At 41.2% G+C, this 17,336-nt stretch overlaps 1 protein-coding gene across 1 annotated transcript in view; it reads right to left on the bottom strand.

Annotated features, from left to right (window-relative positions):
- Positions 1–582: 582 nt before the first annotated feature.
- The window catches only part of DPT (dermatopontin), a 34,052-nt gene continuing 17,298 nt past the window's right edge, over positions 583–17,336 (bottom strand). The window contains exons 3-4 of the mRNA XM_020874169.2: positions 5,987–6,094; positions 583–1,703 (exon numbers count right to left, since the gene is read on the bottom strand). Of these exons, the coding sequence (XP_020729828.1) occupies positions 1,637–1,703; positions 5,987–6,094 (175 nt within the window). The 3' untranslated portion in view covers positions 583–1,636. The remainder of the gene's footprint in view (positions 1,704–5,986; positions 6,095–17,336) is intronic.

Raw genomic sequence — 17,336 nt, 5'->3', positions numbered from 1 at the left:
TCACTGCCTTGGCCACCTAGATGGGTTGCCTAACAAGGTAGATGATCCCTGTGGATTTGCCTGCCTGCCTGGGTCTCCTGAGAGAGAAGAGAAGGGAAGCACAGCACAGATCTGAAAAGAAAAGGCAAACTGTGTGGATAAAGAAAGTAGAGGCTCCCTGTGGTCAAAAGTCATGTGACACATTGGCATGAGGAGGTCTGTAGGATGCTGAGGACAAATCAGTCTAGATTCAAAGGCAAAGAAATGTGATTCACCCTTTATCCAACCCTTAATGAAAGCATTTAGCACTTTATGTTTTATTTATTGGATTTCTCATACTCTGTCATTATCATTATTGGATTCCTGGTGCCCTGCATGGTGCTTGGCACAAATCGCAATGAGAAGCTATATTTTCCGAATAATCAGAAAGGGGAGGAGTAGAGAGCAAAATGGAGAAGGAAATGGCAACCCATTCCAGTATTCTTGCCTGGAGAATCCCATGGACAGAGGAGGGCTACAATCCACAGGATTGCAATGAGTCAAACATGATTGATGTGGCTTAGCACAGAGAGCGAAAAATGACCCTTAACATTTGCAACATGGTAAACATTAATATTTTTATTCTTTTTATGATGAAGAGGGTACAAAGGGCTGGGCATGGGGACATCACAGGAGGAGGAAAGACAGTGCCACCTCTGCAAAAGACACCCCTAAACTACACGTAGAAGAGAAGTAGATTCCCCCAGGGCAGACTTTCCCATCCAGAAAACAGAAACCAATTGATGTGAGTTTGTCAGTAGCTCACACAGCTACAGGGCATACACCAGTTTTTCCAGGTGCTGGCAAGTCAAACTCCTTTTTCAGTTTCTCTCCAGGTTCCTAACTTGAGTCTCATTCTCTGACCTCTCTCATCCTCCTTGTTTTTGTCTTACTAGAGACTGATTCTCACAGGTTTCTCTGGTTCCTGTGCTCATTTTCATTACTAGGCATGCTAACAATCTTCTTCCAGTTTAGGAAATTCTTCCAATCCTCAGTCTTTCAGGCCCAAACAATTTCACCTCCCCATTTCACCTCCAAGTCTCCTCCCTCCTGGAGCACAGAGCTCTGCACTTGAACTTCTAGGCAAGCATGGCTTAAGTGGAGCGGGAGGGTGGAAGCGGGTCGCCCTAAGGCAGATCTGTTCTCTGTGAAGATCCTAGGTTTCCTTCAATCAGACAGAGCTCCAGAGAGCATTCCTGGCCCCCTTCTTCAATTTCTGCCCCTTCATTCCACCACTGAACCTCCTCACAGGTGCTGCTCAGCACCAGGCAGCTCCCTGGGTAGTAAAAGCAACAGCAAGGCTGAGACAAGTGCTCAAGAAACTAGCTTGTTTTCAGGCTGTGCGTGTGCACATAGAATATGTGGTGTGCAACAGAGCCATTGTCACTCATACAAAAGGGTTTCTATGGAACATGCTGAAAGTGAGAAAATACGGATTGTATTATAAGTGTGATACTAGTCAGAAGGCCCAGAAAACTGGCATTACAGCTACCAACCAGCTTGAGCAGAAGAAAGAGAGCAAGAGAAACCACTTAGGAGTCCCTGCCGATGTTAACATCTGCGGGGTCCTCAGGTCTCCCGGACCTCTTCCCTTCACCCAGGTTGGTAGGTTGCAGATCTAAACATTTGCAAATTCACAGTCATAGTCAGTCATCCGGCACATTATGAATTTCCACTGGCGATCCCTGTAGGGAGAGAGTCAGAGAGCTGATGTCAGTGAGAAAAGACACCTTAGGAAGAATAAAGCAATGAGCAACCTTTGGAGAATTTAGGAACTTAAGGGACACCTAATCTCACTTTTCTCTTAGGAAACATCTCTATGAAGTCTCTAGAAAACCTATTGGTAATTGTCTATGAGGTCAGGACTCCTGGACACCTCCTCACTCAGTTCAAGATGATCTTGGAGGGGACTAACTACATTGCCAGTGTGTTCAGGTCTTGTTTATCACCAGGGATCAGCTCATCACTGCTCAGTCTCAAAAGCACCTTCTTGTACATACAGGTTAAGAGCTAGGGATAAAAGCATTTATTTAACATTTTTTTCATTTCATTGTAAAGAATCATCTCTTACACAGGCCATCCATCTGCTCATTCTTTTTCTGAAAACGCACAATGTGCTGGGCTCTGTGCGGTACCTTCTTCAGAAAACACGACTACAGGGAAATGGGTGAAGAGAAAACAACTCTAAAAGCCTTAATGTGAAAAGGAAAGTGCCTGTTATTTTTGCATAACAGAAATTGCATATTTGTTTAGATGGTCCGGCATAGGTATGAGAAAACAGAATTGTTCAGTTTTGAAAAATATAGTGTGGATGCATTTCAAGGAACATTCTTTGCTAAGGACTAGCCCAAGTTCTTTGTTCACCTATTTAAGAAAAATATATTGAAAGCCTACTCTGCATAGCACTCTTCTGGTTTGATATTGTTTAACAATGATAGCAGCAATAGTACTGATAACTGTAACTACTATTTGATGAGTCCTCCAATATGTCTAGCATTGCACTAGATGCTTTACATATTTTCTCATTTAATCCTCACAATATGTCATTGTTTAGGTGGAGAAGTGGACTCAGAGCAACATGAACTTTATTAACATAATTAGGTGACAATTTCAAGTTCCAAGTTTGTTGAACTCAAATCTTGCTCTTTATCTGATACCACAGTGACTCTGTAACTTAACACCTATAACCCCATTGAGAACACGGCTGTCACATCTTTTGCAAAGTCTTGATGAAGGGCAAAAAAGTCATTCCATATATAGCCACGCAAATGTTTCCCAAGCACAGTGGGGTCATTTAACCTTAGAATATTCTTCTTCCTCTTCAGTCTGAAAGACCTCTTCCCAGATCAATTTTTCTTAGACACCAACACTGATAAGATCTTCATCAAGCTGCAAATCTGGAAGGTGGGACTAACCACTCTCAAGTTCTGGGAGGTAACTCTTGCCAACAGCTATGGAACAGGCTGCTCACACAGTAAGGCAGGCTTTGTAATTTGAGTCTGCTGCTCCAGGTTGTTTAGAGTAAAGGGCATAGGATCTCCAAGTATAAAAAGTTTTCAAGAGCCTGGGTAACCAACTATTTATTAGTATTTATTCCTGCAGTTGTTAACAGAGGACATGGCCTGTTTTAGATGGAGGTTAGGAAATCAGTGGCATGCGAGTTTATGAAATAAATTTCATTACTGTAGACAAGTCTGATTTATCTCTATGCCAACAGACATAACTACATAAGATCTTGAGCCAGGCATTCACACTACTCTTTCAAAGGGCTTTAATTGATGCTAAGCAAAATTTAGACTTGGTTGTAAAAGAACCAAGTTACTCGAATCATCCTTAGTCACTGATTTCCCTCCTAGATGGTGGTTCTCAAGAAGCAGCAGTTTTGCTCCTCAGGGTTTTTTATTGTTGTTGTTGTCACAACTCTGGGGGAGGGGAGGTTGCCATTGCCATCTAATGTGGAGGGGTCCAGATGCTGCTGAACATCTGGAATGCACAGGAAGTGCTTCTGCAACAAAGAGCTATCTGGCTCTAGAGGTCATGTGTGCCCCAGCTGGACAACTCCATTCCAGGAGAAAACCACTATGATCTGCCTGTGGAGGAAAAGCTCCTGCCCAATGACTGCATGGGTATATTAATTGTAAACAAATGCATGATATAATAGCCCAGTTTTCCAAGATTTTTAGGTTAAACTACGTAACTGAAAATGTCCAAATCAATAGCCACGGGACACTTTAACTGTCAAAATATATTTATTTTGAGGAAATTTTGGATGGTGTACTCTCTTGACTATATTCCTTTCTGCCTCCTTAAACAGAAAATGCCAAACTAATTTTCTCAGTGACTTGGAAACATCACTAGGAACACTGAGCACCCTGCTACATTGTTGTCTAGTGTTACCCCTCAGGGCTATTCACCGCTGATAAATGTCCACAGTCTTTGAGTTCTTAGGTCTTTCCTTTTCTTCTTCTTAAATTTAGTTTTGTGTGTGCCACATCATTCGGCTGTTTTATTCTAACTGGTGAGAAGTAACATCTTCCCTATTCATTTTTAAGATTATTTTTAATCAAAGGATAATTGCTTTGCATAAGTTTGTTGTTTCTGTCGAACATCAGCATGAATCAGCCATAGGTGTGCATATGTCCCCTCCCTCTTGAACAGCCCTCCCATCTCCCTCCCCATCCCACCCCTCTAGATTGTTACAGAGCCCCTGTTTGAGTTTCCTGAGTCATCCAGCAAAGTCCCATTGGCTATCTATTTTACATATGGTGATGTAAGTTTCCATGTTACTCACTCCACACATCTCACCCTCTCCCTCCTTTTCCTGCCCTCGTGTCCATAAGTCTATTCTCTATGTCTGGTTCTCCACTGCTACCCTGCAAATAAATTCATCAGTACCATTTTTCTAAATTCCATATGCATGCATTAGTATATGATATTTATCTTTCTCTTTCTTACTTCACTCTCTATAATAGGCTCTAGGTTCATCCACCTCATTAGAACTGACTCAAATGTGTTCCTTTTTATGGCTGAGCTATTCCTTTGTATGTATATACCACAGCTTCTTTATTCATTCATCTGTTGATGGACATCTAGGTTGTTTCCATGTTCTAGCTATTGTAAATAGTGCTGCTATGAACAGTGGAATACATGTGTCTTTTTCAATTTTGGTTTCCTCAGGGTATATGCCTAGGCATGGGATTGCTGGGTCATATGATGATTTTATTCCTAGCTTTTTAAAGAATCTCCAGACCATCTTCCATAATGGTTGTATCAATTTACATTCCCACCAACAGTGTAAGAAGTTTCCCTTTACTCCACATCCTCTCCAGAATTTATTGTTTGTAGGCTTTTTGATGATGGTAATTCTGACTGGTATAAGTTATATCTCACTGTAGTTTATTTGTTAATTTGCCCCTTCTAGAAAATAATAACTAAGCTAGATAAAAAGGTATGCAAAATGCAAACAATTAATGTGTGAGAATTGAGGGGGCTTCCTATGAATAAATGTAAGTGTTTTTGTTCATGGAGCCTGAAACCTGTATTGCATCTTTTCAGATGTCTTTCATGTTAGTTTTTTTTGTTTAATTATTTTTTTCAATTAAAGGTCATATTAAATAAGTTAACTCCAATTAGGTATGATATCATTGCACTTAAAAACATAAATATATACAAAAATGTCACACCCAAATTTGTCATTCTATTATTTAATGAATTAGTGAGTTAACTTTTGTTCTATTTGCTAAACAGTTATTGGTAACTTTTCAGGAATTTATTTGCTGTGTAAAGTGATGATCACCTAACTATAAGTAGGTCAAATCAACCTTTTAACACCTGAATTTATTCATATCTCTTTCTTTATTAGCAGGGAGAAGAATTTTTATTTTCCTCTTATTATTTTGTTTTGATGTGTTTGTGATAAAATTGGGAACTGATTGTGAGAGAAAGGGGATTGAAAAAAATTAGTACTGTTTTTCTCTTAAGTTCTCCTTTTTTGTTTCTAAATATAGTTGGTAAGTTTTGTGTGTTTCTCCTCTCCAGTCCCCTCTCCTTCTCTTTTCTCTCCCTTCCCACAACTCAAAGTGAGGACCATATAAAGAAGTGGTATTGGAGAGGGTTCATTTTGACAGTGGGCACTCTCTTAATCATTTTGGCCCTCTCTAACATGTTTGGTAGGAAAAAAATGCTTTTTGAAACTGAGTAAAGGGAAGAGCATAAACCATCATGGAATACCATCTTGAGCATTTCCTGCTCTGAGCAACCTGGAACCGATTCTCATCTCCAAGGGTGAGCTGCTCCACGAAGTAGGTTCAATTCCCATTGTTTTCCATTGCCCTGTCAATCTTTTAGTGAACCTAAACCAAGTAGAAAACTAAAATAGGGAAAACCCCAGATCAAAGATCCTGCAGATATGACCCTTGCAGGGAGCTGGTCCCTGACCACTCTAACCTTGCCCATGGGGGAGGCTCACCTTTCCACTGCAGAGAAAGTGGTTGTTGCCCCTCGCATATAATAATCATAATTGTAGGAAATCATGTCCATCTCCTCACCATAGTGGCCTGGATATTCTGTTGTCAGCCTATGTGGAAAGAACAAAAAGTTAGAGGGAAAAGATAAAATACTACTGCTAGGGGCAAACAGGAGACATGCTATAGAAGAGAGATACAGTTTTACATTATGGGAGACCCATACCAGAGCTGGATGACCTCTGCTAAACCATTCCAGGCTGCAAAAAGATGGACAGTTTTCTCTCACGTCTCATGTTCCTTCTTGCCACTAAACTAGACACTAAAAAAGATATAGAGAGCTCCTCAGGCCTTGAGGAGACACTGACTAATATCAGCATTAGTTCATTCCAATCAAGTCAACCAGAACCATGCTTTCAAAATGTGAGTTGTGACTTACTAGTAGATCATGAAATCTATTTAATTGGTTAGGACCAGCTGAGCTTTAAAAAGGAAGAGATTGAATAGAAAATATCAGAGACTGCATTATACACACTAAAGATAAGTTCTTGTGTACATACAGAAGATCAGTTATTGTGTATATAGATAAAAACTTTGTTTCAAATATATATGTGTGCATGTATTTATATGATATTTGTATTGTCTGATAATTTGATATGCATTTTTTTACTTTATTTGAAAAACATTAAAATATAAGCTGTATAAAAGTAGTTTTTACCTAGTCTGCCATTGTTTCTTTGGCATCTAAAACAGCTCCTGGTACATAGTAAGTATTTGTTGAATAAATAAATAGACTTGAGAAAGTCATTTAATCTCAGTTTCCTGGTCTATAGAAGAATGAAGGTTACCTTATAGCTTTGTCATTTGGGCTAAAACAAATAAGTATGACACGTGGTAGGAGTTGAATTGTTAGGAGAAATTTTGTGTCTTCTTCCTCCTTCACATTTCCTTCTTTCTCCTTCAAGATTAAGTCAAGCCCTGGCCTCTCCCTGGGTAGGCTCATTGTGGTCCACCCTGGAATAAACCTAGAATTCCCTGGCTCTTATAATGCTTCACCGTTGGGGATCTTCAGGATCAAAATAGTCCTTTTGGTATGATATGGGTTCCCCAAAGTCTTTATCTGCACCCCCAAACTGCTTGGGAAACAAATAATGTCAATAATTTAATCTGATTTGGGGTCACAGGTCATTGTATGTTGATGATAAAAAGATCTCCCTCTATGTAGACTTAATACTGCAAGGATTGTCATGAAATCTTAAAAAGCCTGATTTATAAACTGGAAGGTCTCTTAGAAGGTTCTCAAGCTTCGATGCAACAAGTTAGCACAAGATAACTTGAGTTAACCAGAACTTAATACTTCACTCTCTATGTTCATAACCATTTGTTTTCCCACATTATGCACTTGTTCTTGTTCTCTGATTCTCTTCTCAAGACATAATTATGCTCTATCAGAATACCAAGCCCTATCTAGAGGGAGTTACATGTGTTTCTGCTTAATATTTATGGAAGGAAACAGGCTAACTCTGAACCCTATTTTGTGCTTCCAAGGAGACTCAGAACAAGGGCTTTCTCTTCCTAATGAAAACATTAAATGACTCATAAATGGCCCTAATATGTTCTCATTTGGATTCTGTTGGTTTGTGATCCCTGGGGATTCAAACAAGTGCTAGATTCAAGTTTACCCAAAAAAGGAGGGATTTGTTGATAATGCAAGTTAGAATTAAAAGAGATGGAGTAGGAGGCATTTTTTCTTACATCAGGGAGCACAAAATATTTTCCAGAATTTTTAGAGCACTCTTTAGATACAATATATAAAAGTTAATTGCCAAACATTTTAAGATGTGCTGAGGCAGAAATCTACCTAAGGCAATAGTGTATGGTACTCACTCAGTCGTGTCTGACTCTCTGTGACCCCAGGGACTAGCCCACCAGGCTCCTCTGTCCATGGAGTTCTCCAGGCAAGGATACTTGAGCGGGTTGCCATTCCCATCTCCAGGGTGTCTTTCTGACCCAGGGATTGTGTCTTTATAGGCAGATTCTTTACCATCTGAGCCACCAGGAGAGCCCCAAGGCAACACTGCATTAAGCTAAATCCAGTTCCCAAAACTATTGGAAATCATTATGCTAGACCGTTATTTTTTTAAGTTTTTACTGATCTGCTTTCAGATTATTTGGATAGTTAAATATATTTGGCATGAAATGGGGAAAAGAGGCTTGCATTTTTAAAAAATGACATTTTAAGCTTCAAAGGGGGACAAAAGTTATCCATTGCTTTTTTCAACTAGCAGTTCCTATGGCTTCATTTTTGGTAGTGACCAGACCAAAAGTCTCCTGTTCAGCTGATAGTTTGTCTGTGGGGTTTCTCTGTGGAGGACTGCTGTTTAGTAAATTTCCAGAATACCCTCAAGAAGGTGTCATACATGCTTATTTGTGTATTTCCATCTTGGTCCCAGCCAGTTTTTTGTTTTTACTTGATATTGGGGATTTTCTTATTGTTTTGTCTTTGTCATAAAATCATGCAGTCAAGTGTAGATTATTTTACAAAATCTTCGATTAAGAGGGTAAGGCAAGAGTTTGGGTATTGGTAAAAATTACTTCTACTTTATGAAAGTAAAAATACAGAAGAAGAAAGAACCCCAATCAATAAACCTTCCAAACACCATTCACAGAGGGAACTGCTGTTTCAATACAGTCCAGGATTCTGAATTTTAGAACAAGATAAATATGCCTCCATTTAGTTTCTGAGGATGTCATGCACACACAAAATATTCCAATAAGCGAAAGCCCTAGTAATAACTCCTCAGAAGGAAAAAATAGAATTTAAACATTCAGAACAAGACACTGGGGCAAGGGCATAGGGACTTGTCAGGAAATTAAAAGAAACTACAAGGAAGCACAAGATCAGGGTTTCATAAACTATGGTGATGGGCTTCCTGAGGGCAGAAGGGGAGGAGTTCAGTGTAGTTCCAGATTCCTTGTGAATTACCAGGTCACTGCAGGCAGTTTTATGGCATAGTACACTTCATACTGAGCACTGCCATACATTTCCAGACCAATTAAAACAATCAAACAGCCCTTCCCTTGCAAGAAAAGAAAATTCTGTCAGTAACATTGCTGTTGTTCAGTCGCTAAGTTGTGTCTCACTCTTTGTGATCCCATGGACTCCAGCATGCCTGGCTTCCCTATCCTCCACTCTCTCCTCAAGTTTGCTCAAACTCATGTCCATTGAGTCAGTGATGCTATCTAACCATCTCATCCTCTGCTGCCTCCTTTGCCTTCAATCTTTCCCAGCATCAGGGTCTTTTCCAATTACTTAGCCTTTCACATTAGGTGGCCAAAGGATTGGGGCTTCGTCCTCAGCATCAGTCCTTCCAATGACTATTCAGGGTTGGTTTCCTTTCATATTGATTGGTTGATCTCCTTGCAGTCCAAGGGACTCTCAAGAGTCTTACCCAGGACCACAATTCAAAATTATCAATTGTTCAGTGCTCAGTTTTCTTTATGGACCAACTCTGACAATCCATATATGACTGCTGGAGAAACCATAGCTTTGATTATATGGACATTTTTATGCAGTTTACTGAAAGGAGTCTACTACTGAAGCTCTTCTATCAGGATCCTTATATATCCCTTTACAAAGAGCTAATTGTCCCTCTGTGTGTGTGTTTCCCCTATCACTTTTGGATGAGTAGGGCTACTGGAGCATAATTTCTCACTTTAAACTACTTTTAATGTCATCTGTAGGCAAGAGTATGGCATCACTGACTCAATGGACATGAGTTTGAGCAAGCTCCGGGAGTTGGTGATGGACAAGGAGCCTGGCATGCTGCAGTCCACGGGGTTGCCAAGAGTTGGACATGACTGAGTGACTGAACTGAACTGTAGGCAAGGGGACAGGACCAGAAGGTTGTTTCAAAACTAAGTGAGAACTTGATAACATAGAACCACTTGTACGATTTCTTGTATTAGATAAGTCTGAAGGAGATGGAAAGAAATTAAATAATGTCTTGGTTATGAATTGAAGAAGGCCCATGCAAATGGAGAGGATTTTTAAAACAGATACAGGATTTTCTCATCTAAGATTATTAAAGCTCTGAAATTATCAATGGATTCAGCTAGAATCAGTAAATGATTGCTGTCTAGTACGTTACCACAAACTGAGCCCCAGCTGACAGATGGCTTTCTCCTTTTCTGTGAGAACAGGACATGTCACAGAGCTCACTCACATATATGTCATCACATTCATTTTATTAAGGAGAGTAGGGATAGAATTTAAAGAGGACAGTTTACATATTGTTGGAGGTTTGCTTGAGAACTTGTGCAATTTTTAGCAGTTAAAGGAAAAGGTTTTGACTCTTTCTCTACAGAAAGTGACTCATATAGATTTTATCAAACTTCACCTTTATTATTGATTTGTTTTGTTTAGTTGCTAAGTCATGTCTGACTCTTTTGCAACCCCATAGACTGTAGCCCACCAGGTTCTGTCCGTGGGATTTCCCAGACAAGAATACTGGAATGAGTTGTCATTTCCTTCTCCAGAGTATATTCCCAACCCAGGGATTGCACCCTCATGTCCTGTATTGCAGGCAGATTCTTACCACTGAGCCATTCAGGAAGCCGTTTATTATTGATTACTGAGGCTTGAACACAAGGTCAGACCTTGTAGCACCAGCATCTATTTGTTACATGTTTGACCTGTCAGCAAATAGGACAACTGGATTCTTTGGGGCTAGAGGCTCCACTATTAGGCGGTGTATTTCACTGGTGTGCACAAGAACAAATGGGGCCATGCCCTATGGCCCAGCATCAGTTCGTATCACGTCCTCAACCTTATCCCACTTTGTGGGATGCCAGAGAAGCACACACTGCAGATGTCCTACCCTAAAAACTGGAAGAAAACCCAGCATCTACAAGTCAACAAACCAGAAGGGGGTACCTGAGGAAGCCATACCTCAGCTTTTTTCAAAACAAGAGTAAACAGTGTTTCCCATCCCATTCCTTAGTGCTCAGCCCATCCTCCTCAAACAACATTTTAGGGAGGCTTCTGGCCAGTCAAACCTCTAATTCTGTCTTACTTCTATTTTCATGCCTCCCAGAATTCCCTGGTGGCTCAGATGGTAAAGAGTCTGCCTCCAATGCAGAAGACCCAGATTCGATCCCAGGGTCAAGAAGATCCCCTGAAGAAGGAAATGGAAACCCACTCCAATATTCTTGCCTGGAGAATACCATGGACAGAGGAGCTTGGTGGGCTATATAGTCCATGGGTTCGCAGAGTCAGACGTGACTGAGCAACTAACACGTCACTTTTCTGCTTCCCAATTAACACCTTGTTTAAAATATCATATTTTAATGTTCTGGGCCTTCCAGGTGGCTCAGTGGTAAAAAATCTGCCTGCAATGCAGGAGACATGGATTCAACCCCTTGGTCAGGAAGATCCCCTGGAGAAGGAAATGGCAACCCACTCCAGTATTCTTATCTGAGAAATCCCATAGACAGAGGAGCCTCCCAGACTATAGTTCATGGGTTCGCAAGAGTCTAACACAACTTAGCGTCTAAACAACAACATTCTAAAGTCCTATTACTTGTCAACACCACATATTTAGCTTTTGATTAAAAAACAGAATACCGTATAGCATCTTGTTTCACAGTGGTAATCAGTACAGTGAGCTCCTTGAGGGGTCATGTGTATATGACAAACATATACACTTTTATAATCTAGTTCAGCTGTGGATGTGGAGAAATTCAACATTTATAGCCTTGGGATATGTTGAGATTGGCCTACATTCTACATCCAGTCAAAAAAAAGGACACCCCTTTCTGACAGGCAAATCACTGAGAAGTGCTTAAATAAACAGAATCTGCTTGTGATCAACCCTCTTGCTTAATAAATGCTTTGCCAGGTAAGCTACAAAAAATTTTAGGTGAGACTAATTTGCCAGTGGCCTGGCATCCCCGATAGGTGTTATATCAGGACCTATTCGAATTATTTTTGCAAAAATGAGAAAAGTAAAACCCAACTGCAGTTATATAAAGGAAAGCAACCTCAGAGTCAACTGGCTTCTGCAAAGAGCTGGGGAAAGGGTTCAAGTGGGACTAAATGACTCTGGAGTCACCAAAGTGCCCTCCTCTGCAGAGATGCCCTGAATTCCCAAGATAGGAGAAAGAATGCAATATGATCATGTCTGTCCTCTTGTGGTATTTTGGAGCACCGTATATCAAAGTGTTCAAATATGTATCACAACAGGGGGAACATAGTTCTAGAGATATCTGTGGTTTTAAATTAGAATAGGAAAGTCCCTAAGTATTTTCCAAATTGCTCTCTTGGAAATGAATTTCCAGCTCACCATTCCAAGCCCAGGGCTGGTCAGCAAACACATTTGTTTTGACTCATGTTAGTTTTCACTGGCCACACTGTGTCATGGTTGCCCTAATCCTGCAATTGGTGGGGACAACTCCACCTCCAGCTAAAATAACCACTTTCTTCTCTGTTCTCACTATGAGATGCCCACTGTATTGTCACCTAATACTCCACCTGTCCGGGTCTTATTTTCTCATCGAGATTCAGAAGACTCAGTACTGTGCAAAGCATGTGGGATCTGGAGGCAGATAGACCTGTTGGAATTGAGTTCAGAACTTTGAACAAGTCACAACTTCTGCACCCTGATTCTCTCAACTGGGTCATAGATCATGATTTCTGTGCATCAGAAGTAAATGAGCTAACAGGGTAGATTAATAAATAAAATAAATAAAAATTATCATCATCATTAGGAACTGAATCAAAGTCCATGAACTGTACTTATATCCATTTATATTCAGTCTGATTAAGCGAATTAATGAATAGAGGAATGAATGATTATTTCTAGAATACCATAAAGGAGAGTGGACAAGAAAGTATAGAGCCACAAATTGGGTCTGGAATTGCAACGTTTACTTTGTTCTAAGCAGCACATAGGACCTGGTCTTAGGTTACCCATTACTTACTATACAAGCAGCCACATCTCTGAAATTTCTGCTCTTGAAGTTGGAGCATAGAAAGGGAGGAAACACTGACATGCAGGCAGCAAATACATTTCTAAACTAGAAATATGGGACAATGATTACGACAGCCATATTACCCCAACTGATGACAGATACGATTGATTTTGCTGAAGCTCAAAGGGGCCATCGACCCCTAAAATGAGTGCTTTGTGCTTCGTGCAGTGACAGGCGATGGTTGAGCTAAGGCCCAGAAGCATCTAAACTCAATGCAAGCTGCTAAAAATGTAACATCCAGTCTTATTTTCTCAAAATGTGGTGTCTCCCTCTCTATAATAACAGCTTCCAACCTGCTCAGAGGAAGCATTGTAGAAGCTTCCCTTCCCATCAGGCTTCTGGGAGCAGTGCTGTAGTAGGCATCTGAGCAGGGGTTGGGGGAGGGGGCGCAGATGCCACATGGAGATGCCTATGTGGTCATCCTTGTCCCTGTCATGGTTTCACGGGGAACGGGAATGCAAACATTTTCCATCTTGTATTAAAATCTGGACAATGAGAGTAGTAGTTAAAGATAAGCTTTGATGGAGTGCTTTGGGGTAGAAAGAGGAGAATATTCAGATGAGCTGATTTTGTTGTAGCTATTAGCCAGAACTATCTAGGAATTAATTTTTTTAAAAAACAACTCTGGTTTATGACTTCAGCATAATGGAGAGGGAGACCAGATAGTGGAGAATAGAATGCAATATCTGAGATGCATATAGAAACTCAATAGTAGAAATTCATTATAGAAACTCAAGGCTGAAGGAAAACTAATGGGTTATCTACGCTGATTCTGAGGAAGGACTTTTTTTTTTGGTCAAAACATATTATGCAGTGAAAGTGATGAAAGGTCATGAATCTGGAAAAGAAACATTCAGGGAAGGAAACACATGCTCAATTCAAACCTGTCGGTCCCTGGGACACGGTCTACGCCTGGACAGCCTCAGCGTGCTGATGGGGAACAGCCTGGTGCATGGCAAGCAGCCGCTGGAGCTGTGTGGAGACTGGGGAATTATTCAAACAGTCTCTGAAAGGTTGTGGCTTCCTCAGTGACACGTGTTTGTGGTTTGCAGATGAATGGACTAAGAATGAATATTCTCACACATAAATAAATACGTGTAACAACATTTACATCTGTATCCAGTCCCAGTGGGGACTCGTGAGTGATGCCATGTCTGCTTCTATCAGGAATTTGCTTTCTTACCAGACTTCAGTGATGCTATAATATCTCATGAGAAACTGCAGAGACTGAAATGGGAGCGGCGCCTTGGTCGCCACCAAACAAATAAATCCCGCACTTACGTGGGAGTTGCTTGGATGATTTACTTTTTTTCCTTGCACAGGGTGCTATTCCTGAATCCCTAAAAGCTTGTAAGCTTGGAGAGGATAGATGCTCAATTCTCAGTGTCAGGCTCAGTGCTACAGAACAGCCTTCCAAGTGGGAAGAGAAAAATGTTTCCACCCACATATGCCCAGTTCCCTGGGAGGTGATTCAAGTTAGTTAAAGTGATGTGAGGGAAGGTTTCGAGGAAGAGGGTTATCAGGAGCTTTCACTGTGGGAAGCTGTGGGAAAACAGTTCTCACTCCTAAGGTCTGTTAAAAGGATCAGATAAAATAATGCGCTTGAAGGAAGACTTTTTTTCCACTATAAAACCTCCTCATATCAATGTCAGGTTTCCCCACTGTTACTGTTCCGAGGGGCCTGTGATGTTCAACTATTCATTTGAGAAATGTATTGCCTACTTTGTGCCAGGCAATATGCTGAGATGCCAGAGAAATAAGACCTAATTCATGCCCTAGAGGTTTCATGCAATTTAGAAAAACATAGAACATCATGACTCAGGAAACTTAAAGATGCCACTAAAATGTCTAGACGTGCCGGCGGGACAGTGAGTCATGCCCTGCATACCACAGTGCCTCCTGCTTTCTCATTGTGCTGTTCCAAGTGCCCCTTTGCAAAAGTACTATTTCCTTGACAACCATAGTAGTTCTCAGCTCTAACACCACACAACCAGAAAGAGGTCCAGTCAAGTGAAGCCTTCCTTAAAGCGATCACTTCAAAGTGGACTTGCTGTGTCTTTCTGAGGAGTTCTCTCCTCTCTCCAGTCTTCTCCTCTCTCTCTCCACAGTTTGATTCTACCAACTCTCAGTGTCATGTCTGGGTGACGGAGTGGGATGAGGAATGGGGAGAGTGGGGTGGTGAGGGAAGATGGGCAGACCACTGCAGACCACAGCCAAGGATAAATTTTGTTACCAGAGATTTTAATGTCTTGGGCAACTTAAGAAAAGTTGCTCATCTCTGTTAGCCTTTGATCTCAAGACTTTGTTCCCACATACTTGGCTCCATGCTCATTAAATTCTTAGCTTCTAAAAAACTCTACTCCGAATGTAAGACCCTTTAGGTCTTGGATTCAGGAACTTTCACAGTTATAACCTACACCCTAGCCATGCCTATTCACCTACCATGTAGAGTAAGACCAGCTTTATGGGCATCTGGTCCCATAACTTCATGGCAAATAGATGGGGAAAAAGTGGAAGCAATGATAGATTTTACTTTATTGGGCTACAAAATCACTTTGGATGGTGACTGTAGCCACGAAATTTTTAAAAAAAAACAAAAACAAACACTGTTCCTTGGAAGGAAAGTTATGATAAACCCAGACAGCATATTAAAAAGCAGAGACATCAATTCGCTGACAAAGTTCTGTAAAGTCAAAACTAAGGATTTCCCAGCAGTCATGCATGGATATGAGAGTTGGACCATAAAGAAGGCTGAGTGCTGAAGAATTGATGCTTTCAAACTGAGGTGCTGGAGAAGACTCTTGAGAGTTCTTTGGACTGCAAGGAGATCAAATAAGTCAGTCCTAAAGGAAATCATGGAGTAGGCAATGGCACCCCACTCCAGTACACTTGCCTGGAAAATCCCATAGATGGAGGAGCCTGGCAGGCTGCAGTCCATGGGGTCGTGAAGAGTCAGACATGACTGAGCGACTTCATTTTCACTTTTCACTTTCACACATTGGAGAAGGAAATGGCAACCCACTCCAGTATTCTTGCCTGGAGAATCCCAGGGATGGGGGAGCCTGGTGGGCTGCCATCTATGGGGTCGCACAGAGTCGGACACGACTGAAGCGACTTAGCAGCAGCAGCAAAGGAAATCAACACTGAATGTTAATTGGAAGGACTGAGGCTGAAGCTGAAGCTCCAATACTTTCACTGCCTGATGCTAAGAGCTGACTCATTGGAAAAGACCCTGATGATGGGAAAGATTGAAAGCAGGAGGAGAAGGGGGCGACAGAGAATGAGCTGGTTAGATAACATCACTGACTCAATGCGCATGAATTTGAGCAAACTCCGGGAGACAGTGGAGGATAGAGGAGGCTGGCACGTTGCAGTCCGTGGGGTCGTGAAGAGTCGGACACGACTGAGCAATGACAGTAACAGCATGGAGGCATTTCAGACAGCTGGATGAAGGGCCTGCCCCATCAGAGAGCTACTGATATCAGGTGACTTTGAGCTCTGAATGTACCATTTATCACTGCTTCAAACAGAAAAATGCTAAGGTTTTGGAGCTGCCTATCCCTAGAGACACCATGCCCTACTTGAGCATCTGTGGAGTTTTTTGGTTATAGAGAATAAGTGTGACCCACAAGGTTGTTTTTCCAAGCATCACATCACACTGTGGAGAGATATGTCACTTGAGTGAGTCAACCTTCAAATGTTGACACTTACTCTTTTGTTTCAAGTAGAAATGTCTGACTTGTTTCCAGACTGAAGAACTTGGGACAAGTTGTGTTGCCCACATCCAGTAAAAGTTATCAGAATTTATATTCTGATATAAGGCTAGTCAACTCAAAGGCTAGGTCCTTTTTAAGTCTATGTTTATATACTATGTTTGGCACTCTGACCTGGAAAAAGGCTGGATCTTCAAAAGAAGTCCTGCAAGAAAAGATAGGGTCCCAGATATGTCCAGTGTCCTTGGATGTGATGAGAAGTTATCATGATAGAGACAGAAAAGAGCACTGAAACAGGAGTCTGTAAACCTCAGCCTAGAGGTCAACCACCATGAAATAAGCTGGCTGGTCTGGGGCAAGTCACACTTTTGCTCTATTGCTCTGTTTGTTTGCTTTTCTATTAAAAGAGGGACGTAGGAGCACTGGGCTGATGACCTGTAAGGTCCCTCCCTGTGTGAATATTACTCTGACCTTTTCTTTCATCTATCCTTCCCCTTCTATAGGCTAGCTGCTGTATTTAAAACTTGCTTGTGATGGCTGATGCTTATCTGAAACTAGAAATGTGGACGAAAGCACGTTTCTATCCCCCCAAGCTCCCCTCCCATCCCAG

This window comes from Odocoileus virginianus, chromosome 11 (genome assembly GCF_023699985.2).
Source record: "Odocoileus virginianus isolate 20LAN1187 ecotype Illinois chromosome 11, Ovbor_1.2, whole genome shotgun sequence".
Classification (NCBI taxonomy): domain Eukaryota; kingdom Metazoa; phylum Chordata; class Mammalia; order Artiodactyla; family Cervidae; genus Odocoileus; species Odocoileus virginianus.
This window is presented reverse-complemented; position numbering and strand designations above follow the sequence as displayed.